Source organism: Pocillopora verrucosa, chromosome 14, assembly GCF_036669915.1.
Source record: "Pocillopora verrucosa isolate sample1 chromosome 14, ASM3666991v2, whole genome shotgun sequence".
In the NCBI taxonomy this organism is placed as follows: Eukaryota; Metazoa; Cnidaria; class Anthozoa; order Scleractinia; family Pocilloporidae; genus Pocillopora; species Pocillopora verrucosa.
The window spans coordinates 16,278,684-16,303,771 of NC_089325.1; the positions used below are offsets into that span (position 1 = coordinate 16,278,684).

The 25,088-nt window shown below is 38.2% G+C and overlaps 3 protein-coding genes across 3 annotated transcripts; 2 read left to right on the forward strand and 1 right to left on the reverse strand.

The window, feature by feature from the left end:
• The first annotated feature begins 6,802 nt into the window (after positions 1-6,802).
• On the forward strand, positions 6,803-7,882 carry LOC131797197 (uncharacterized protein F54H12.2-like). Its single transcript, XM_059114827.2, has one exon. It carries the CDS (start codon positions 6,803-6,805, stop codon positions 7,880-7,882), a length of 1,080 nt encoding a protein of 359 aa, XP_058970810.2.
• Positions 7,883-17,273: 9,391 nt separating this feature from the next.
• On the forward strand, positions 17,274-19,352 carry LOC136278268 (uncharacterized). Its single transcript, XM_066161788.1, has 2 exons — positions 17,274-18,813; positions 18,904-19,352. The coding sequence occupies exons 1-2, from the start codon at positions 17,274-17,276 to the stop codon at positions 19,227-19,229; spliced, it is 1,866 nt and encodes a 621-aa protein (XP_066017885.1). The 3' UTR covers positions 19,230-19,352.
• Positions 19,353-20,426: 1,074 nt separating this feature from the next.
• Positions 20,427-23,121, reverse strand: LOC131797185 (uncharacterized). The gene is made up of 4 exons (XM_066161594.1): positions 22,237-23,121; positions 21,901-22,010; positions 21,275-21,444; positions 20,427-20,998 (listed from the first exon to the last, which is right to left on the reverse strand). Exons 1-4 carry the CDS (start codon positions 22,720-22,722, stop codon positions 20,814-20,816), a joined length of 951 nt encoding a protein of 316 aa, XP_066017691.1. The 5' UTR covers positions 22,723-23,121; the 3' UTR covers positions 20,427-20,813.
• Positions 23,122-25,088: the final 1,967 nt, after the last annotated feature.

Here is a 25,088-nt window from a genome sequence, read left to right on the forward strand (position 1 = left end):
CCTGTTCCAACAGAAAAGAAAGTTTATCTCTAGATATCTCAAACAATGGCCTTCCACGTCATCCTGTTAAGTTTAAAAGGGGGAGATATCCTTCCCTCGTAATATTTAAATATTATGAGCTTTCCATGGCATCAGCGATCAAATGGAGATTTCCCACTGTCTCCACTATCTCCTGGTCAATGTCAAGGTTTACAAGCATTCTGCTCAAAAAATCAAGCCTCAAGCTGTAACTCCCATATCAAATCTGTCACAATGCTCAGTCCACATATTCAATCTTTCAACCAAATTATTTGCTTGAATTCGAAGTTTCAGATGATGTATTGTCTAATATACCTTTACCAGATTACTGTACTGATGGAATAGAGAATCTTTCCAGATGTGTATTTCACAACTGTGCTATCAATTTGATGCAAAAGTAAATTTACTGTGTGAAATTTGTTGAAAGAACATTAAATATGTTCCCACCATTTGTTGTGTCAGTTTCTGTGTTGATAATTAATTAATTAATATTCATAAGTCACGTGCACTGTCTTTATATCTGATAAAACACCGCATACTAATAAGGATGAGGTTTATTGATATAAAGTCACTGCACGTGATGTATTATCTACCATTTGATAGGTTAATGGGCTTATGAATTATTAATGAGTTTTTGAAGAAACAGATACAGTCGAGATAAGAAGAAGATCAAGAATGCTACGGTCAGTGGAACAGAAACAGATTCTGTGACAGATACTAAGAAAGAAACATCAGAATTGTTTCTCTATTTGGAATGGCTTGAGCCATACATACAACCACGAAGTAGTGCAAGTAATTTGGTAGTCATCAATGATGAAAGTGACCTCACAGCTGATAGCACTGATAAAGATGACGACTGTGACAGGTCATCAAATTCAGCAGAACCTGACAACAAAGTGACGTTCAAGTCCCAGGTTACTGGTCGTACAAAGTACACAAAGCGTAATAGGGCAAAGGATGATGTTGACAATGCTGAGTTGGAATTCCTCCAGACAATTGTAGACAGGCTCAAGGAAAAGCCAACACAACCCCAAAGAGATGGAGAAAGAATTTTTAGTGATTTGATTACATCTCAACTTCGTCAGTTTCCATACCATGAGAGGGTCATGGCCAAAATGGAAATAAGCAATGTGGTCTATTCTCGTTTGTTAAGAAAGAATTCTAACCCTAACCCAGGTTATTTAGCAGGTGGATTTCCAACCCAAGAGCAAAGAAGTCATGACATGCCACAAGTTTACAGTCAAACAAATGTCAGGGAAACGACACCACCTCCAGCTCCATCTTTTGCATTAACAGAAATGCAAAGTGGAGATAATCATGTATTTCCCCAAGGATAATTTTTTCAACAACTTCGGCAGTCAGAAAATTGATAAAACATGTTCGCGATAATCAATATATTTAAAAGTTGTTGTGGTTGGAGTTCTTCTTTTTAAACGTGTTGCTTTGTAATTGCCACATAGTTGAGAAAACAAGACAATTACATCATATGGAACAGTAAATGTTCATTAAATATTTCTATTTCTTTAGCTCTTATTTATCTGCCAGATATTGTATCTACAAAATTGTATTCAAATGATTTATGGAGCTCATAAGCACATTTGTTTGTTCTGTCAAGTAAGCAAGACCAGTAATGCTCTCTAATTTCTTGAAGAACGTTTATTACTATAAACTGTAAGGAACATTACATTTTAATTCTTTTCTGCTTGTCACAATCTTTTCAAAGGTAACTTAAAAAATATGTGAAAACACATTAATGGTTTGAGTTTTAACAGATTTTCTTGTTCTCCTAAACTCCTACATATTACCACAAACTGACATATAGTAATATGAATCACTGGTATCCAGTCACCTCGCCACCAAGCAGACTCGCCACCAAGGAACGATCTCGCCACCAACGTACTCGCCACCAAGCGAAGTCTTCTCGCCACCAACCACCAATAAAGAGATTAGTCGAGGACAGTAGGATGTTCGGCTGATAAGTCTGTACTCAAACTTTATAAACGTATGTTGTCGAAAGCACGTTCGAAACCGATAAGGTGACCAACACTGGTTACACCTTCAACATCCGCAAAAGACGACCAAACGGAACCATCGACTAGCAGTGCACCGTACGCCGAAAAGACCACAGGTGTAAAGCATCCGTTATTCTAGTTTATCTCTTTATTGGTGGTTGGTGGCGAGAAGACTTCGCTTGGTGGCGAGATCGTTCCTTGGTGGCGAGTTCGCTGGTGGCGAGTCTGCTTGGTGGCGAGGTGACCGGTAACCGAATCACTTGCCGATCGTCTTTGATGATTTGGAAAAATTCTGACAGTTTCGTACATGTAGTGACTTGCGTTTGATTGGGGCGTCGCCTGAACTTTCCCCAAAAGGAATTCAGCATCAATTTGGCCAGCAAGCGCAGACTTGGGTTCTTTTTTACTTTATCGTAGTCCAATAGGATGCCTTCATGCTCTTCATATTCTTGCAAATAGTTCCTCTTTTTTTCTTCCGTGTTGCATTCGTATTGCCTCTTGCTTGATCTTCATGAATGTTTTTATGTAGGGGTGAAAGAGTTCGTTGGATTGTTCTTTGAAGTGCCATACTTCATAGATGTAGACGATCACATACCCCTTTTCAATGGCCTTTTCAAGTTCGATCGTGGTCTACGTACCTGCGAGTGACCGTTCTTCTGCGGAATTAGGGCACTATTTACTTCTTTGTAGGAGTTCTTGTTTTATACTGTTTTGCGCACATGTTTTGCAAAGCGGAAATAAAAGTTTCAATTCGTATCTGTAAGGTAACACGGGATGGTAAAGTTCGTAGGGTGGTAGAATTTTACACTTTACCAACCCGTAGAATTTGGAGATGTCTGTGGTTCCTGGTTGATCAATGAATTCTGGATGTCCTGTAGGGTAGTTACATTCTAGGTTTGCGCATGGGTAAAGGGAAATCATGTCACTGTAATGGATCTGTTCTTCATTTTCAATCTTGTGGTACAGTTTGATGGCATTGGTTCGACCGCCAAAAAATGCTTAGCGCGGGTTGAGAGGTGGCACAATGTCAAGTTTATCGACGAACTCTTTCACTTGAATATTAGTGTTTATCATTTGATTCCATTCGTACTCCCACATTTCTCGAACATGATAACCCAAGGTGGTCAATTGTTCGATTTATCCCTTGTTTCTTCACGTACATCGTATATGGTTTTGTTCAAGTGAATGGGATGTTTCATAGATCTGTTCGGAAAACACCTGAGACATCCGTGATAAAAGCATCCTTGGAATTCTTACACGGTATGAGTTTGTTCCTCATACCCGTCAATGAGAAAACTTTTTGTTCCATGCATCAATGCCCTTTCACCTTTATTCCCCACGTGAGCAATTCGGGGTAAGAGATCGGATTTCACGAGTTTGTTTTCTTCCCAATAGAGCCATTTCAATGCAGCATGGGATTGATTGTGTTTGGGTCGCCATCCATGCACTGGTTCTACTGCGATTTTATGTGCTGACATCCATTTTTTTCGGTATGCCATGTTACAGGCAGAAGCGATTGTGATGCATTCTTTCATCGGATTGAAGTTGACAATGTCTTTGAATTGAGATTGAAATGTCATGCACCCCTGCTTGAGTAGTCTCACATCTGATTGGCAGTAGGTCAAGAGCTCGTCATGAAAATTGAAAACGTATCTTTGAGATACCTTATTGTCGTACCATCCGAGAAATTCCTCTTCACGTGTCGGAGACATACCGTCTGGATCATAGTAGGACTTGTCTGGCATGTATCCTACATACTTCTGATTTTCTTGAATGTTGAAGAAATGGGGAAAAAAATCCTTTCTTCAATTCACGGATTCCAAATGTTTTTGGAAAGTTCGATAATGCCATTGGAAAAAAGTTCATAGAGTCAATGAATTTGACATTGGGAATCTCTAGGCTCAAAATTTTGGCTCCATTCACAATTTGCGATATTAGTCACGTGCTGCTTGTATAGTTCTTTAAGTATGAAATATCAGTCATACCGGTATATTAATCGGTATATTGTCTACCATTTTTTGTAGAGAATCTATGGGAGAATAATCTTGTCTGTTAGTGGCCAAGCTGAAGAGAAGAAGGAAGAAAATTGAAAATGTCTTTTCTTTTATGGTGATTTTACAATGACGTCACCATCAACTTCATCCAATCCACCCATGAAACGTTCATCAGGTGTGATTCTCAACCAATCAAAGATCATGTCAATGTCTTGATGTGTGAATCCAAGACATTCATAAGAGAGTGCCAATTCTTCCGTTCTGAATGACAGCAACTCTTCCAATAACATTTTGCTGACGTTATTTCCTGATATCATGTTTTTGACAAATTCCATGTCTTCATGGTTCAAATTGGGGTGATAAACTCCTCTTTCTCTCAGGGTTTTGATCCATTCATCATAGACGTCATTACACTTGACTTCATGAATTCCATGTTCGAGTTTGTAACTCATTTCATCCACATGTTGTAATCTTTGTATAGAAAAGAAAGGATGTATGGATGGTTCAAGTCCTTTCTTTTTATAAATGGTTTTCAAGATAGCAACGACCCAGTATTTTTTCCAGTAATGATTGATAACATCTTTGAATTTTTGTCGTTCCCGTTTAAAAAATTCCGTATCTTTGATTTTCACGTTCATTATCTCAGGATAACACATGAATGAATGAATGAATACACGCGTTGTCACCGATTTATATAAATACCAATGTAAAATCTCCGATTGGTCAGATGAAAGAATGGAACGGATAGGAAAGAAATGGTTATGGCGACACATTTATCAAAGCGAGTTAAATGGGAGAGATACGCTTGTACCTCCTCATTGGGTCGAAAAAGTGAAAACCAAAGAACATGCAGATGCATTGTTTGATTATCTGATCAACGACCCTGACCCTGAAAGAGAATGGAATTTTGGAGTGTTTATTGTACATATGGAAGGGATGAGGGAACAACTAGGAGGAAGGGATTTCCAAAGAGTATTTCTTAAGCGGATCTGTGATGAAGTATGAATATACAAAGGGGATGACTACCCCTAAAAATGGGATAGATTTTTGGAATAGAATGATTGGATTACTCAACTATCGTTTACATAGCAGAATTAAAAGTGGCATGTGAAACTACATAAAAGAGGATAAAGATTTTCAAACCAAACGTCCTCGATGGCCTATATTCAGTTGGCAAAATGTCGGTGGTGTTTACAGACTGTTTATACACAATTCAGGAATCGATGGTAGTTACAGATCTGGGTATCAAAACCAGTTTTACATCCATCTAGACATTGCTAAAGCATTCAAACTGGTGATTCCTAAAAACGGATCTGCGACAGTTGATGATAAAGGGTATCAATTAAGCAGTCTTGTATCTGCAGAACATTTCAGAGATCCCACAAGTACCACTGTAAGCTTGGGAGGTGGTGAACATAGATTATGGACTATAATCGACGCTAAAGAGACTGGATTCGAAGGAGTTACGAGCAAATCATTGTTTTTACATTTACAGGCTTCTGTCAATTGGTACATTTACGAATTGGGTCATGCCTACCACAGTCCACTACATCAAAAACGACCTTTGTACGTCTACACAGATCTTGTACAGACACAGATCATGGGTAAATCAGAAACCGATCTTTTGAGAGAGGTCGAATATGACGGATCTACTGATGGAAACATAGAACCCCATAATCTGCAATTCATACCCCTAAGAAAAAACACGTTTGATACTGTGGAACCCCATAATCTGCAATTCATACCCCTAAGAAAAAAGACGTTTGATACTGTAAAACTTGGAATTAGCAAAGTGGATGGAACTCAAACTCAGTTTTTGAGAGTATGAAATGAACCCACTGTAATAATGTTGTGTTTTAAAAGACGTGGTAAGTCACGAGTATATAAATAAAAAAAATTGTAACAACATTCACTTAGTTTCATTGTACTGTTATAAGAATGAGTTTCTACGTGACATTACCTTGGAATGCAAGTCAGGTTACTTACCCTGGAAATACAGCCAGTAACTACACAGTAAAACTACCTGAAAGTATATATCTACCAGAAAGTGATTGGGAAGTGGCACTGGCTAGTATTTCTTTTCCGGATTTGATAAGTCAAGTGGCGGAAAGCGAGGATGCGACATACGATTTGAAAACTCGCATATCTATGATCATGAATTACAAAATGATTTGTAAGGTTCTATACATCAACGATAAACCAATACCGGTGAAAAAAGATGGAAAAAACGTCAAGGGCAAGGATGGAAATACTCTGTATTACCATAAGGTAGGTAGTCCTGTGAGATTGGATTTGGAAGAATTGGGCATGAGATTTCCCAAATCCATACAAAGTGGATATGAAATTTGGACTCGTATGACGAATGTACTCACGGATCAGATGTATCGCACGTTTGAGGATGTCAACGATATCAGAGGAGGTCAAGGAAAGAGACTTGCAGATTGGAAGAGTGCTGTTACTAAAAAGGGGCATCACCCTTAATTTGAATGGGTGCCAAATGCCGACAGTTTCGATCTCAAGATCAATAATGAAGACGTGCAATACTTGGACGTTTTCAACAATACAGAAGAAACATCTTCTGGACCTGTAAATTATTTTCTGGAGGAATTGATCATACAGTTTTTGAATGAAAACTACGTAGACATTGAATTGGAATTGGCCAAACACCAACCAACATCACTTACAATGGATACCGTATTGTGGAAGTCAACCCCACCAGTGAAAGTATTACCCCTATAGAATTTGTGATACCTGGATTTTGGTAGAAGTTATTTTCGTATGGAATTGGTTCTGAAAACAACCGCTGGAGCAAATCTGGCTGATGCATCGCAACGTTGGCTAGCTCCGAACGCATTTCACACTATCATCAAACAACCTTCTGTGTACGTCAATGGAACCCTGACCACCGAACAAACAGACACGTATGCATACAAATCGTATATTGAAACGATACTCAATTATGGTACAGAAGATGAAGACACCATTCTAAGACCTCAGGGGTATTACTCTGGTCTAGACTATCCAACCCACGTTCAACTTGTAGCCAATAACATCGACCAGACACATGCTGACTACAAAGCTTTACCGGCTGAAAAAAGAAAAGCCATGGATGGACTCCTAAAAATGAGAGGAAGAACCACAGGAGGTAAAACCATCGTCTTGTATGGCATGCCGCATGTGGATTTGTTCAATACAGGAAGAATGCTTATACCAGGGGTAGATTTGAAAATCAGGTTCATGCTCAATGACCCTAAATTCTTCATGAATGGAATTACTGCAGTAAACACTGATGTTAGGTTAAAAGCAGGCGATTTGAATATGAAATTTTATGCATGCATGGTCAAAGTGAGGTCAGACGTGTACAATCATATTGCTTCAGCTAGACTGCAGAGGAATCTGGATGTCTATTATTGCACAGTGAGATCAGAAATCAGGACCTACACATTGCAAAAACTTCACAGTACATTTGAAGCTACAGACATGTTCAACGGGAGAGTCCCAGACCGTGTGGTTGTAGGCATTGTATACCAAGATGCTTTCTCAGGGAAATACGGCTACAACCCTTTCATTTTCAAAAAAGATAAAATAACAAGCATCAAACAGGTGGTGGAGGGAGAAGAATACCCGTATCTACCCTTAGAACTTCACGGGGCTGACAATGAATTGGATATGTCAGGGTATCACAGACTTCTTCAAGCCAATTGCACTAAATACAGAGGAAAATGTATGATCAAACCAGAACATTGGGGAAAAGATAAGGGGACAACGGTATTCATGTGGGACAATGTAGCCTCAGGATGTGCAGACAGTGTACGGTTGAACCCTAAACAGGAAGGACGTGTCAAAATCTCACTCTGAAAGACAGCTGTAGATCATTTACTGGTAGTCATCATCTACAGTGAATTCGAAAACATGTTGCAGATAAAACCTACAGGTAGTACTCAGTACGACATTTACAGTCAATCTCTAGCAGGAAGAATCCAGTAAGAAAGAAAAAATGGAATTCGTTCCATTTACTACGGAGCAATTATCTTATCTCGCTAAACAAGATGCATGCCTCGCCTATCTTCGAAGGAGTGTTTGCCGCAGACCAATTACTGGGATCACCAGAAAAAATTCAAGACAGAGCTTACATCGTTAACACCGACAAAATCGATAAACCTGGAACTCATTGGTTGGCTATCTTCACTAAAAACTACAAATGTGAAGTCTTTGATAGTTACAGATTACCATTGAATTGGTACAAACCATCCGATGTTGTTGAGTGGGTTTTCGAAAATTTTGAAACCATCAACAGTAACGAAGTGACATTGCAAGAAATGGAATCACAATCGTGTGGACAATATGCATTAATGTATTTGAAAATGAAAGCCAGGGGTAAAAGCATGCACGATTTCACAAGTTTGTTTAAAAAAGGCGATTATGTATACAATGATCATTTAGTGGGGGAAATGGTCAAACCATTGTTGGGATGGAAAGTTAGGAATCTTAAATGTTGCAAACAAGACAATAGCGGATGTTGTCGTTTGGATATATAAATAAAAATACTTTTTTTTCATTTACATACATTACAAAAAAAACATGAAGTCTTGTGGATCGTTTAAGTTTCACAGTCCGTGTAGCATCATGGTTGTAGGACCTTCTAGTTGCGGTAAAACAGTCTTTGTAGAAAAACTATTGAAAGAAAGAAGTCAATTGTTTACACCACCGTATAATCCAGTCGTCTATTGCTACGGTGCCAACCAACCCACCATGATTGAAAGAATGAAAAAAGAACAAGGAATACATTTCTACGAAGGAATTCCGGATACCCAATTATTGGATAAATGGTTTAAAAAAACCAAAGGAGGAATCTTGGTACTAGACGATCTCATGCGCGAAGGAAGTGACGACCATAGAGTCTTAGATCTGTTTACCAGAGATTCACATCATAGAGGTATCAATGTCATTTTCATGACTCAAGACATGTTTCCTAAAGGTAAACATGCCAAAACCACCTCCAGAAATGCCCATTACATCATTGCCTTCAAGAATCCTCACGATCAATTGGGTGTATGCATTCTCACACAACAAACCTTTCCTCAAGAATTCAAAGATATGTTAAACGTATATAGAGATGCCACAGAGAGACCCTACGGGTATTTAATGTTCGATCTACATCCAAATTCATCAGATAGTGAAAGGTTAAAAACCAATCTATTGAGAGACGAAGGATATACCAGTGTATCAGAAAAAGAAACAACGAGTAGTAATCCAGTCATCGGTTCACCGTCTAGTTTTAGTAATATGAGTCGAGCTGAATAAGATCTGGTAGCTTAAGCTGCAGTAGCATCTGGATTTAATCCCTACAATATTTTGTATGGTTCACCACCCAATACCAATTCACCGCCTTTAGGACCGCGTACTTCTACACCTACAGGGACCAGTGTAGCATCAGACTTGTCATTTGAAGCTCAATTTTGACCTTCTATTCCACCCACTCCTTCACCCACACCCAGGAGGGGAACATGGTCAACCTGCTTCCTTATTACATTTGGCTAGAGAACAGGTATGTGCACAAGGTATCAACCCTATGGAATTCATGGCACGACCCCTGCGCGAAGCAGGAAGATGAGGTGGAGTAGGACCGATTGTCATACCACCTTACACACCGCCAAGTCTGATACCTAGTTCCTTAGAGTTTTCATCTCCTAGAAGTTAATCTAGTTCAAGAAGACGTAGAGGGCAAGGACGGGGACGAGGATGGGGAAGAAGACCTCCCTCCTCGACCCCTCCGGGGTTGGGCAGACGGCGGCAGGCAGGAGCAGCGGGCGGCGGCAGCGGAGGAGATGATGATGATGATGATGGTGGTGGTAATACCAGTAATAACAGTAGTGGGTACAGGAGAAATCAGAGACAGAAAGAATTGTTACGAGAACTTCAAAGATTACAACAAGATAATATTGAAAAGAGTCGAGGAAGACAAATTGCTGGAGTCACTCACACCAATACAATAACGACCACATATAAAGATGGTGGTACACCCACAGTGAGTAGAACCTCCAGTACAGTAAGCAATTAGGATGGAAAGAATTCATAGACAAAAACCGTTTTTAAAAGCCATGACTTCAGCAGCTAATAGAAACAGGAGAAAAACTTTGATCAAACACGCCAACAAAGATCAAGTCAATGCTGTGAGTGAAATCGTGTTCAATTTACTCAAAAACAATGTGCCTGTCACACCCGTCACCATGGCCAGATTAAGACCTTACAAGCAAACCCTGAGAAAAATTGGAAATCGAGCTGTATCGCTTAAAAAGAGAAGACAAGCGTTAATAAATCAGAAAGGTGGAAGGTTGTGGAATGGGTTATCTACTGTAGTCAAGTCTTGTTGTCATTAACAGGAAAAAAAAAATGGCTTATCAAAAAACTGTACATGATTCCAGCCGAAGATCTGGCTATGGTCAATCTTTTCATAGGACGTTTGACGGATGATCCTACGTTGGATTGAGCGGCTAAACTCGTGAGTCGTAAAATGGATACTTTAAAGAATCCTAAAACAAGTCAAAGTTTCAAAAAGCAAGCTATCAAACAGATAGATCCTGATATAGAACTATACAATTAAAAAATTGAGGCAACTACCAGCATCATTATCGGTCAATATGCCTTATCTCAAATGAAAGGTTATCTACTTGGCAAAGTGGCAATAAGAAATTGCACTCTACGGAAACCTCTTTAATACGAACTACTGATACTCTCTTAAGTGCGATCAATGAGAAGAAAGTTACCGCTGTTGTTTTACTTGATATGAGCAAAGCCTTCGATACTATAAGCCATGGAATATTGCTCAATAAACTGCTGAACGTTGGAATCTCACCATCAAGCATTGCTTGGTTTACCAGCTACCTCTCTGACCGCCGACAAGTTGTGCACATAAATTCTGAGTTGTCTGATCCTCTACCCGTTGTATCAGGCAAGCCTCAAGGAAGCATTGTTGGACCTATGTTGTTCAGTATTTATGTAAACAACTTACCACTCGCCCCCCTTTCCTGTTTTACTGAAAGTTACGTCGATGACACAAAACTTTACATTTCTTTCCCAGTCCACGACTGGGCTAAATCTGTCACCGATTTAAACGCCGATCTTTTACATATTCGAAACTGGTGCTTCAATAATAGTCTTCTTTTGAATCCTGGTAAAACCAAACTCATTGTATATGGAAGTCGACAAAGGCTACTAAACCTCCCCGATATCCGACTCTCCCTCTTAGGAAAAGAGCTGACACTGGAGAACGTCGTTAAAGACCTAGGTGTGATTTTTTATTCAAACCTAACTTTCCACGAGCACATTGTTAAAACTGTTTCCACCTGTTTCTCAAGTTTGGCCCAGATTAATTTTGTTAAGCATGTATTTGACAGATCGACTTTAATTACTATAATTAACACTTTAGTATTTAGTAAGTTGTTTTATTGTTCCTCCGTCTGGTCCAATGCTGCTGACACTAACCTCCTCAAGCTCCAAGCGATCCTGAACTTTGCAGCCCGGATTATTTGTGGATCCAGAAAATTTGACCACGTTACTCCGCTTTTGAAAGAACTGCATTGGCTACCTATTAAATCTCAGCTATACTTCCGTGACGCCGTGCTTGCTTTTAAATGTATGACTGGATCTGCTCCTACTTACCTCTCTTCGAAGTTTCTAATGCGCGGTAATGTTAGCGGTCGCACAACCAGAAGCTCCAAACTGTTGCACATACCATAATACAAAACTAAATCTGGACAAAGAACTTTTTATTATCGCACTGTCAGCCTGTGGAACAGTTTAGATAATGATCTTAAACTTTGTAATTCTTCTTCTAATTTTAAGCGTAAACTTAGGGCCAAATTATTTGCTGCTTTTCTTTCTCCTTGGTCCTAGTTTTTAATCATTCATATATAATTTTTATTGTCCTTTTTTAAAGTTTCTTAGCTTTTATCTTACCCATTTTATCGTACCTTCTTAAAGTTTCTTAGTTGTAATTTTTGTAATTATTTTTAGCTTTATAAATTAAACATTTTTATTCTTGTAATTATTAATTGTCACTGAAAAGCCCTCTTAGGGAGTGTCAATAAAGTTTGTATTGTATTGTAATGCAGATCCTACCAAGTTGGCCAAATCATTAAAAGATGAAGAAGGGGATTTGGTCACTCCTATGCAACAGAAATTGCTTAAAAGAATTTTGAGTCAAGTCAAACCCAAAAGAGAACCGGTCACCACACCCAGAAAAGTACCCAAGAGAGAACCAGTGACACCACCACCGACACTTCCCATCAAAATACTCAAAAAACAACCAGCAACAGTACCAGAAAACATACTGTGGAGTGAATTACCGTTTGCTGAAGAAGGACCTGAACCTGACCTAGAAGGTGCATTAAAGAAAACTTTGAGAAAGATGAGAACGACACCACAATACCTCAAACAGAGGTAGCAGCCAAAGGGTGGACAAGTTGGGATCCATCAGGAAAAAAGCAGAAAAAATCAAAGAGTTCTATTTGGGTTTCTGTCGTTAAACCTTTAGATTCTATTGCAAAACGATTAGCATTTGATGGTGGTGGTGGTGGTGGTGCTGGTGGTGGAAGTAGTAGTAGTAGTAAAACTTAGAAAAAAGAATTTTATTTGACATGTTTCTTTAAAAAATAAAAGACACCTATTTTTTTCATATGTCTCTTGTCATAAAAATTAACATACAGGGGGATGGGGGGTACCCCCTCCTAGGATACCACATGTCAACGGTGACAGATGTACTATATAAAGGAACACCTTCATCGCATGAAGTCGCATTCTTCACAAACCTTAAGCTTGAGTAAACAAAGTACAACAACAACAACAACAACAACCACAAGACGGCAAGAAGACGAAGAAAACGAAAGAGGTATCATACATGTCATAAAAAACAATGTCTTTCGTCACCATCCTGATTGTATATATTTTATATTTATGTAAAAAAAAGGATGGCTGAACGACACAGCAAAAGACTAAAACATGAAGAGCCTGATGTCGTCACGAGCGAGTACGAGTGTTTCGTATGCCATCTAAAATCTGAGACCTGCGAACGAAGTGTCCAACTCCCTTGTTGCAGACAATATGTACACCGTCGCTGTCAGATGAGAAAGGCATCACAATACTTGCGGGCTTTGTCATGAACCTTTAAGTGGGTGTAACAACACGTCGCCAGCACCCAGTCAGACCAATTGGTCCTCTGAGGACGACGACTCTGCTGCAGAGGCTGCTAGAACGGAAATCATTAACCATCGATCCAACGTAGATACGAAGCGCATTGCAAACGATGTCCTCAACATGACGAGGGAAGAGGTCATTCTACATCTTCGAGAACTCATTGATTCACCCACATTAGAAAACCAATTAGAACGGGTAAGAGAAGATGAATTCATAATTCGATATTATTTTATCTACTCTGATACAGATCACCTTTATGGTGGCCGAGAACTGCCAATAGAAAAATCCGCATTTTTGAAAGAAAATTGTTTTCTTTTTTATTTTGATTTACATTTTTTTTTATTTTTCAATTTATTTTTTTATTTGTAAAATAGAGTGAAAGTAAAATCAATTGAAATAAAAATAAAATAAAATAAAACCAAAGTAAAATAAAATAAAACCAAAGTAAAATAAAATAAAACCAAAGTAAAATAAAATAAAACCAAAGTAAAATAAAATAAAACCAAAGTAAAATAAAATGAAATTATTCGACCCAGCCGAGAGCTGCCACTACCAGCATGCATTGCGTGCGTTACTGTCACACGCTCGAGTTCATCATGGCCGATGCATGGAAGAGGCTCAATGAAAAAGTTAAAGCAAAGCGTACCAAAAAAAACTAGCCCAAGGACCATCGAAGGAAAGATGAACTGACAGTTCAACGTTTGTGAGCAGAAGTTTCTGGAAAGGCCCAAAAGTATACAAGGATTGGGCCAAGAGAGTTTGTTCCCTTCGACGAAACAGAGGAATTGACCATTGGTAATATCAAGAGCGCTTGTGAGAGGCATTTTCTACAAAAAATCGGAAAGAATCTCGTATGTGATATCTTAGCAGGAGAACAGGGCCCATCGTGCAAGACTCTTGCCCAAATACCGGACTTAAAGGTTGTATACGTCCGCTTCATTCCAGATCCAGCTGATGAAGGCGATGTCAACAGCACCCAGAATTCCACGAGAAAGAGGAAGGACGCAACTGGAGAGTCCTCGACTTATACCGAATTTAATCCTCTGCCGTCAAAATCAAGGTCAAGCCCCAGTAAACTTATGCATTCGAGACAGAAATTACCCACACAAGCAGCAGGCACAAAAAGTACGTATTACCCTCGAAGTTTATCAATTTCTGACATGATCAAACTTGGCAAAATCAACACAAATACCGCCACTACTATTGTGAGAATTTTCAGATTCGATATGGAAGTTTTGTCGTGGTCCAAAGTTCCAACCACTGTCGAGTTCTATGAGGATAAAGAGGCAACCGGAACTGGCGGATTCCGTAAAGCATTAAAAGCAACATCCAAACATCCACAATTTGTTGCGACAACGTGGGTGATAAAGCACTATCTACCAAGTGCTTTAAAGTGCATCTCGGATACCGGTCAAACTATCGAGCAACACAACCACAAGGTTGTTCAGATGCATCTCCTAGCTAGGAATTTTGCTTCGCAACTTGAGGCAGAAATCAAGGAGGAAAGCGAGGTTTTTGGAACTGCATTTAGATATAGAAAGATCTTTCATGGAGAAACAGACGAGGGGGAGTATGTTACAGTCGAAGAATTTATCCCTGGCCAGTTTAAGAAGTACGTAAACAACACTGGCCAAACCTGTGTCGATCCTACAGATGAGATGGCCCAGAAGGCAGAGTGTTTGACACACTTCACGTATGAGAGATCAAAGAAAAAACTTATGCTAGTTGACATCCAGGGAAGTGGATATGACTTATTTGACCCAGAAATTGCTTCTACAGATTTACTGGACGAGGGTGACAAGCAATACCTGTATTGTACTGGAAATCTTTCCAAAGTAGCAATTTCAACATTTGTGAAAGAGCACACTTGTAGTTTGTTCTGTAACTTGCTTGGCCTACCAGCAATAGAAAATTAAGGGGCAACTCAAGCTGCTATAAAATTGTGAACATTGAGACATTGTTGACAAAACTTGATACACTGTTTACAAAATAGCTAGTTCACATAAAATCCCATGGTTACATATGATAATTTACGGGGCAGTCATAATTTGTTTCCAGGGGTGGGCTGCAGGATTGCGATATTAACCAACCTTGTTGTTGCTGAATTCACCCTCAAGCAGATCACCCATTCCACAAAAAGTGGGCCCAATAGCCATTTTCAATGTCTTTGTTTTGCGGAGGCCACAAGAAAAGTTATAGCCGTACATTTTTAGTGCCCAGGTAGAGTAGACATGGTAAGTTCAAAGCCCCAAATGCAAAGTCGTATGTATCTTATACCATTTTTTTGCATTTGGAGCTCAAAACCCCCTAAAAGTACTTTTTTTCAGTGTCCACGATGGAACGGTAGAACAAACATCTTGATTATAAACCTCTGAATGATCCCCGGGTAAACATTCGATATGTGTAAACCGTCCAATAGTAAATGAACTTAAAATAAATTTTGATGTTTCATAGTGCACTGCATTAGTCCGATTTTAGTAGTCACAGAATTGATGTCCACAAATTCTTTGTAACTTCCGTTACCGAAATAAGAAAAGTAATTTAACTGCGTTAGAAATCCCTGTATAATCTCTTCTTACCGTCAATTACTTATTGTTTCATCGCAGTTTCAATATTTTAAGTCATCACCTCCTTTTCTACAAGTGGCAATGATAGACTTCCCTTTGAATGAGGCCGAAGAGCACCGTATGGTTAAGAATGTAACTTCCGTTACCAGTGTTTAGCGAAAACAAAAGTTCCTTTGCTTCAAAATGTTCTGTGCAAGTACAAAGGTACCTACAATCAGTAAGCTCACAGACTTATATTAACTGGCTTGTGTCTTGGAAAGAAGTGGAGGCACAAAAGATCTCAAACTGTAACTTCCGTTACTGTAACTTCCGTTACCATTTATTTTGGAATATCTTAAATACGCGTCCTTTGGTTGAGTTGCACTTTGGAACATCATCTGGCTGTCTAAAGTCGCGGCAAAATAAACATGACTGACATTATTGACATTCCAGTGTTACGCAACAACCCCTCCGTTGCCGTATTGCGACACATTCGCCAAGACCGAAGCGTTTGTTACAAATTTCTCAATTTTTCATTGTCAGTCGTTCATCGAAATTGACAAAATCCAAAGGTGAGTAGTATCAATATGATGTACATACAAAATTTATTTGCATTGACGTTTTCTTTTGGCTAAAAGCCTCGTTTTCTGTCAGACAGTAAAAATGTAACGGAAGTTACAAAAACTGGAAGTGGCTTGTTAGGGCCTTAAAACGGGTTTTGGAGTCACAAGAATGAAAATTTTGAACATCAGAGTAGAATATATCGTAAAAATAATCATATCTAAATGTTTAAGCTGTAGGCGTTTAGAGATATTTATGAATAAACCAATTTTAAACGGCGTATTTAAATAATAAAACTGAATCGTTGCGTGACATAATTGGACCTACTCTTCACACGATCGCAGATGCCAAAAAGTCGTGCAGAGATTCAAAAGGCTTACCGTGAAAGGCAAAAACAGAAAGAAGGGAGAGATTACGTGGAAAGAGAGAGGACAAGAAAAAGAAAAGCCTACATACCTGCTGCAAATTTGGATGACAATGCCCTTAAGAAGCGAAGACTGGACCAAAAAGCCCGGGTGGAAAAATACCGGAAAGAACAGAAAGAAAAACAGTGTGCCATCGAAAGAGCAGCAGAAGCTTCATCCACTCAAAAACGTCAAACCCGGAGTGCCTCTAAAGAAGCTGAAAAAGTGCCCCATTTGATGGTAAAGTTCAACTTTAATAAAGCAAAAAAAGCAAGCGCTACACGAAAAAGAGTTAGCAGAGCACTGTCTAAGGCACACAGGGAGATTGAAAAGCTTGAAGAAAGAAACAAAAAATTGCAAAACAAAACGTGGAAACTACAGAAGAGAATTCAGCGATCTGGGTCATCAAAAGGTAAAGAGAAAGGCAAGCCAAGTGCAAACACTCCTAGAAGCAGGTCAAGGGCTGAACTGCGAGAAGCAGGACTTAGCCCAAGATCCGTGCCACAAGTCATCAAACGGAAACTTGTGTTTGCGAACGCCTTGATGCAAGAGGTCAGGCAGTCCACCTCTGAAGACAAAGCAAAGAGGAAAGCCGCACCAACTATCTTGGCTGGTTCGAAAATCTTGCAGAGGTATCGTCTTCTCAGACAACTCAAAAAAGAAACTGGCCTTTCAAAACGATCCCTCCAAAATAAGGCCAAGGCTCAGGAGAATAGGGTCACAACTATTCGCAGGCAAATCACAGAAAAAGTGGTTGAATTTCTCTCAAGAGATGACAACTCTCGAATGATGCCAGGGAAAGCTGATTATAAGAAGCACGAAGGCGTCAAGATCCAAAAGAGGTATCTCAACGACTACCTTGACAATCTTTATGCCAAATTCAAAGCCGAGAATCCGGAAATAAAAATTTCGCGCTCACTCTTTTGCAAGGTACGCCCTAGCTACATACTGACGACATCTTTTACATCCCGCAACACGTGCCTGTGCCAGCGTCACCAAAATGTAGCACTTAAGCTTCGTTGTCTGAAAGCAATGGGGATAAAGGTTCACACTAGTCCCGATGCTTTTATGAAACATGACGAAAACAATTCCATTGATGACGAACTTCAAAGCAAATGTGAGCCGAAAGTAAAGTACAGCCAATGGAAGCGAGTTGATGTGGAAGGGAAGAAAAAAATGAGAATCGTGCAAATTGAAGTAGATAAAGCTGATTTTATTAAGATCTTTAAGAAAGAAATTACAGAATTTGAAGCCCACGCCGAACGCGTTAAAGCCCAGTACGGCCAGTTAAAAGAACTTAAGAGCAATCTTCCTGAAGGCCATATGATTGTGCAAATGGACTTTGCAGAGAACTATACCTGCCAGTCCGTCGAGGAAGTCCAATCTGCTTGGTGGAACGGCACAATGGTCACACTCCATCCAGCTGTTGCCTACTTCAATGATGAGAACGGCTCCTTAATCCATCAGAGCACCGTCTTTATATCAGACGAGCTGGCCCATAATTCCTCCACCGTGTATGCCATATTGCGAAAGCTGGTCCCAGAGCTGAAGTCCATTGTGCCAGAAGTGAAATACATACACTATTTCACTGACAGCCCTACCTCACAGTATAGAAACAAGACCATATTTCACATTCTAACCCAGCACGAGAAGGAGTTTGGGATTCCGGCATCCTGGCATTATTTTGAGGCGGGCCATGGAAAGGGTCCCTGCGATGGGGTCGGAGGAACCACGAAAAGAATGGCTGATGAAGCTGTGAAGCAACAGAAGGCCACCATCCAAGACGCTGATGATTTCTTTCTCTGGACGCAGGCACAAAAGGAGAACAGCAGCATCAAATACCTGTTCGTCTCAAAAGAGCAATGTTCTGACGCCCAGACTTCCATAGATAGCTTTGGAAACCTCCAATCAGTGGAAGGCACCATGAAGCTTCACGCCGTCATTCCTGTTAATGGTATGGAAGGATATGTGGCCATAAGAAACACATCATGTTTCTGTGTCAACTGTTTTTCAGATGGCACTTTCTTGCCTGACTCGGCATGTGGATGGAAGAAGTTCCGTATGAAGCCAATCAGTGAAGAGGGTATGTTGAGAGTAGAGAAAACTGCTTTTTAACGTGTATTTCATTGTTATATATAATGCTATTAAAAAAAACTTCGTCTTTTATTTTTAGATGTAAATAAGGCCCCTGTCAAGGTTCAATGTGGTGATTGGGTGGCTGCCGTATACGAGAGGAACTGGTACGTTGGAAAAGTTCAGATGGTTGACAGCGATGCAAATGATGCTCAAATCAGTTTCATGCAACAGACTAACGCAAGACCAATCAGCTTCAGGTGGCCAACTAGCCCAGATGAAATATGGGTGGACTTTGACAAGATTCTGGGAGTCATTGAAGAGCCCTCGTCTCGTGGAAGGTCAAATCGCCACTTCCATTTTAATGATCAGACAATCCAAATGATCACAGATCTATTTGATGGCTGGCTATCAACCAATCAGTAATTTGTAACTACCGTTACTGGTAGTCAATCAATTAAACAGATAGCTTTTTAAGTATTAGTCATGTTTTTCTTTTAAAACTATTTTGATTCATGTATTCATATCTTCAATGAAAGGTTTTTTTTAACAAGAAAGGGTTTTACGTACTGTGTTGACATAAAATATTTGTTTGATATGCAAATGTCGTAATTTAGAAGATTTAATGATGTAATTTTTTTAGAAGATTGTTTAATTGTAACGTTTATTGAAAGGAAGGCGATTAGTTTTATGTTTTCCTTCGTGAAAATTCGTGCCATATGGCAGCTAAGGTATTAAACAAGTTTCAGGTCATAGCTTACTCATTTGTAACTTCCGTTACTTTTTTTGTAACTTCCGTTACCAAGCTTATGATTAAAATTTCAAGAAAAGGTCTATACGTACGTCCTAACAGACTTGAAGAATATAATGGCATGGTCTTAGCTTCTGTAAAAGAACGTAGTTGTTCTTTCTTCTTCCTCTGAAGAAGAATATAGTATAATTATAAAAAAACTTATTTTAAAAAGAAACAATTTCAGACGGTTTAAATTATTTTTAGATCTCTATATTTTCTTCTTTGTAGGAGCAGAGCACTTTAATAGTATGATTTTTATTTACATGTTGCCCTGTATTAAGTATATACTACGTTGATTTTGAATAACTTAAAAACGAGAACTTAAAAAAGTGGAAAATTATTTTAAAGATCGGTGATTTTTTTGCCTAAAGTGATTTTCAAGTAAGTACAATAAAATGTTTCATAACTACGGAAATATATGACCTTTGGTGCTAATTTTTGAGGTATTTACTCTTCGATATTTGCGCTTTAAATTGAATGATTCGCCACGTACTTTCTGTGAAACTGATTTTTTTCGATTTTCCAAGTGACATTGGGCCCACTTTTTGTGGAATGGGTGAGATATGTTTTCATGTACCCCAATTTAGGACACCAAAAAACCTGCTCTTGTTAATGTTTCTCCTCAACCCACCATGTGAGGATTGATGGTTAAAATTTGTATTATTTGTATTAGTAGGGTGCATAGTTTTTCTTGTTTCTGCTGCCCTTTCGATGTTACTGTTATTGCCATCAGTGTTATTGTTCGTTCCAGTTTATTTCCACAAAGGTTATGGATATCATGTTCAGATACATTATCATTCGAATTAAAGATAGTTGTGGGTCCCTTAATCTGCAATATTATTATGCATTAAAAATAATTAAATAACTACAGTGGTGATAATTACACTGTTTATTTCTTTTTTTCTATTAGTGCCAGCATTGATTGTTAATATGTTGTTCCTGTTCACTTCAATTACACGTAATAAAGTTTTGACTTTTCTACTGTATTGCATGTTACACCCCTTTTGATGCAATTACCTTGGGCGGTTCGCACATACAGTGTTCAGAAATGTTCAGTTTAATTCAATGATTAAAGTACAGTTCATTGGCAGATGAATTTGTTGTTTATGGCTGCACAAAGTTCATAGTAACAAAATGGAGGATGTGGGAGAAAACATGCTGCTTTCACTATAAAAATAGAGTCAAGGGCATAACACCATGGATAAACAGTGGAGTTATTACAAAGAAAAATTTCTCTTTAGGAAAAGAAATGCTTCCTTGCAATCAGCAGGTTTCAAATGGTCAGTGTCAATGATTCGTTCACACTCTGCTCTGAACTCAGGGGCGAGAAAGTCATCATCAACAGTAAGGATGCCTGACTGGACAGCAGCTTCTTTTAGTTGATCATCAGTTACTTGAAGACCTGCACATTGCCAATAGAAAACAATGTTAGCATTCATCATCTAGTGTGACTGGCAGTGTCAGCACCACATTAGGTTTTTATAGATATGCGACTTTCAGGCCCAAAGATTTTAGTAACAAATAATTTCCTTCTGGGCAATAAAATTATGCCTTGAAATTTCTACAAATAAATTATCATTGGTTGATTGTTGAAGCATTATAACTATGCCATAGTTCACTTTGAATAAGACAGAAATATCCCAAAACCAGTTTTGACAAAACCTTATAATTTTTTTACCGCATTCTTCAAGCCCATATTTCTGAGGAAAACTGTAAATATGGTTTGGGACCCCATCTGGTAAAACTGTGTCCTTCTGGGCTCTGATCCTGTGGGAATTCCACACCATCTCCTTGAATGTATCTAGCTCTCTCTGAACCACAGGAACCATAATAAAAGAAAGAAGCTTCCTATGTAGGAAAACAAAATAAGCAAAGGTAACAAACACCTTGGTGTATAGGTAGTTTCAATTACAATATATAAGCCAGCAAGTTTTTTTTTTTTTTTTTTTTTTGGGAGGGGGGGGGGTTCCCTAACAAAAATTTTTCCTGGGCCCCCTCAACCATATCTATTTGACTCGAGTATATATAAGCTTTAGGGGGAGGGGATGTGTTATTGCATTCACACAGAAATTAATTAATTTGCTATAAAAAATGTATGTATATTAACTTTAGGCAAAATAATGTTTATGTTGATTGAGCTTTCAATCACCCACGTGCCATGCCCTAGCAAAACTGCAACATATTCTAAAACAATAACTCAATGTCACTTTTGGAGTTTAAAAACAAACCTTGAAATGAATAGCCTGTGTATGTGGGCGTGTGGGTGGAGGTGGAGGTGGAGGGGGGAGACTTGCCCATTCTCACCTGTCAATATCATCATGTGGGTCATAATGCCCTTGATCTTTAAGCCATCTTAACTGACTTTTGAAAAATTTTTCCATTCTTTCGTGTAATTCTTTCCACCATCTTTCGATCTAGAGGAAAACGGTTTTTTAAATGACATTTTGTGAAATGTGCATTTGCCGGAAATCAGATGATAGGGTGGATTAAAATATTACTTGTTACTGAGGGAATGATGAAATAACAAACAACAATAATACTTTTCCTGGCACTCAAATAAAGTCACCGAAAGACTCGTTGACTAATTTGGCACACTCACATAATATAATTAGACAGCACTTGAGAGATGAGCTTACTTACTTGGTTTGAAGTTGATGGACCATACAAAATTGTGTCTGCAGGATCCACAACGTCAGTGTGATGTCTACGAAGAAAGGCATGAATTGTGGCCATGGTGCCTGTTTCTGTACCTTTGTCGATTCTGATCATCGCAGGAATTACCTTGGTCTCCATTATATGCTCCAAGTACCAACGACCAATCAATTGCGGGTCACAGTTCTTATTCCAAACTCGCAACCATAGCAGCTTTCTGCTGGCTGTATCTAAGCAGCCATAAATAGCAATCGGAAATGTGGAATTTTGGAAACCCATTAATTTATCATGACCGTCCAGGGAGTGGACCCAGTTTGGTCCTTTCGAAGAGAAGTTTCCTTTCTTTCGCCTTGCCTTCTTAGCTCCAACGCCTCCGCGAGCAGCAAGTCCATCGGGGTCAAGATCAGACATCACATCGTAAACTTGATCTCGCGTAACTAACAAGTCATATTTTTGTCTTATTTTCTTGTGCATGCTTCTATATCCCAATAGCTTTCCTGGTCCTTCCAATTCCTTTTTAACAGCCTCTTTAACATCTTCAACCGAAACAGTGTCATCCCTGTAATAAACTTCGAAATGGCGTAAACGTCTGTCGAGTGTTCGGATACTCCAGGCCTATTGAGGAAAGTCTCTCTGTAAAAAATCGATCGCTTCTTCGTGTTTGAGGCCTTGTTTGACATACTTCTGCAGTGCACCTTTAAGGAGATCGTCTTCTTTCCACGATGAAACCCTGCTATCCGCCATTTTCGAGAACAGCCCGGGAGAACAGTCCCTATATTCCCGCCATTTTGGATCTTTACGATGCACGCAATGCATGCTGGTAGTGGCAGCTCTCGGCTGGGTCGAATAATTTCATTTTATTTTACTTTGGTTTTATTTTATTTTACTTTGGTTTTATTTTATTTTACTTTGGTTTTATTTTATTTTACTTTGGTTTTATTTTATTTTACTTTGGTTTTATTTTATTTTACTTTGGTTTTATTTTATTTTACTTTGGTTTTATTTTATTTTACTTTGGTTTTATTTTATTTTACTTTGGTTTTATTTTATTTTACTTTGGTTTTATTTTATTTTATTTTTATTTCAATTGATTTTACTTTCACTCTATTTTAAAAATAAAAAATAAATTGAAAAATAAAAAAAAAATGTAAATCAAAATAAAAAAGAAAACAATTTTCTTTCAAAAATGCGGATTTTTCTATTGGCAGTTCTCGGCCACCAAACACCTTACCAATTGAGAAAAAAAATTTCTTCTCGTAAATGCCTAATTTGGTAATAAAAATGATGATGTGTTATTTGATGATGGCTGAACAAACAACACTAAGCGTGCGAGAAAGAATCGGAAACTACGCACCATTGTACGTTTCATATGACGCTGAACGTTATGAACCTACATGGATGCAACAGAAATTAGAAAGAGCCAATAGAATATTTCATTTACACATTGATAGTCAAGCTTTATTGGTATGATTTCACGAAAGATTATTAAAACGATTAAATACTTTTTAATTTTTTCATTTCTCTTTCTTTTTTAGACTCACGACCTGATCTTAAAAGAATTACTCAAATTCTTATTATGTTGCGAATTGCATTCAAATCGTCATTTTTTATTAGAACAACAAATCATCTTTTTATTCATGAGAACCATAAATATTCAATATCGCGATATGACGGTTGACATTGATTTCAAAGACGATTTCCAATTGAACAGCATCTTTGAATATTTATATTCCATGTACAGATTACTATACCGTCGTCGGTAAAAAATATTTATATTTTTTCATAGGCATGACAACAAGCTGAATTGTTGGTTTATATGTATTATTTTCACGTTAATAACAATAATAATTCTTCGTTTTAGGTTACTACTCCCATCTTAAAAGGATATGTATGTTTTGCATATCATTTACACGAAACAATTCGTTGCTATTCTGAAGCAACTCAAACACAACTTCGAAATGAAATGAATGCTTTTACATTAAATCATTCAGATTTTGAATTACTACTTTTGGATAGAATCATACGAAGTACATTATCGTTATAATTATTTTTTCAGATCGGTATATATCCTGAAACAAGTCCTTGGTTTTATCTTTATCTTTATCAAATGAGAGGATTGATTCCATAGGATAATTTTCTATCTTTTGTATTTTTTCCAGATGCAAGCTAGAACGTTGTATTCGATTGTCTTCTTTAAAGAAGTGATTGGATTTTTGTATGTATTGGTTTCCATTAGTCGATTTATGTTCGTGCGAAGTAATGGGAAATCTTCAATATAGGCACATTATGTTATACATTTACGCCACTAAATCGGATTACATCAATTACAATCTTTGGTATAAAGAAGTATCGAGTAGTAATGTAAACACATTTAAAATACAATGGGTAAAACCCAATGATGAAGAAGTACGTGTTATTACCGATACTATTTTAAACTAAGATTTTTTAAAATTTTTCCAGATGTATTCGATTATTTTTTTTAAAGACGTCATTAGTGATTTAACAAGATATTATCGAGCTTGGTTTCCATTAGTCAATTTACAGTCGTGTGAGGTCATGGGTGATTTTCCTTACAGACATACCATGTTATACATATATGCTACGAAATCAGATTATCACGAATACAATCTTCGATATAAAGAAACAGACTCGTCCATGATCAATAGTTTTTCGATAAAATATGTTGCAGAAAATGATGAAGAACATGTTATTACCGGTAATATTTTTCTTCAAAGAATAATGAGATATTCGTAATTTTTTTGTTTTTTTCAGTGTAATGAAAGAGATCACAGATGTTTTTTATCGTTCTATAACCTCTTGGTTTCACTTAGAAATATTAG

Coding starts and splice junctions, on each gene's coding strand:
- LOC131797197 (XM_059114827.2), top strand. CDS start 6,803: ATGGAATTGGTTCTGAAAACAACCGCTGGAGCAAATCTGGCTGATGCA.
- LOC136278268 (XM_066161788.1), top strand. CDS start 17,274: ATGCAAGAGGTCAGGCAGTCCACCTCTGAAGACAAAGCAAAGAGGAAA. Junction 18,814..18,903: donor GAAGCCAATCAGTGAAGAGG/GTATGTTGAGAG, acceptor TTTTATTTTTAG/ATGTAAATAAGGCCCCTGTC.
- LOC131797185 (XM_066161594.1), bottom strand. CDS start 22,722: ATGCACAAGAAAATAAGACAAAAATATGACTTGTTAGTTACGCGAGAT. Junction 22,011..22,236: donor GTCCATCAACTTCAAACCAA/GTAAGTAAGCTC, acceptor GTTTTCCTCTAG/ATCGAAAGATGGTGGAAAGA. Junction 20,999..21,274: donor ATATGGGCTTGAAGAATGCG/GTAAAAAAATTA, acceptor GGCAATGTGCAG/GTCTTCAAGTAACTGATGAT.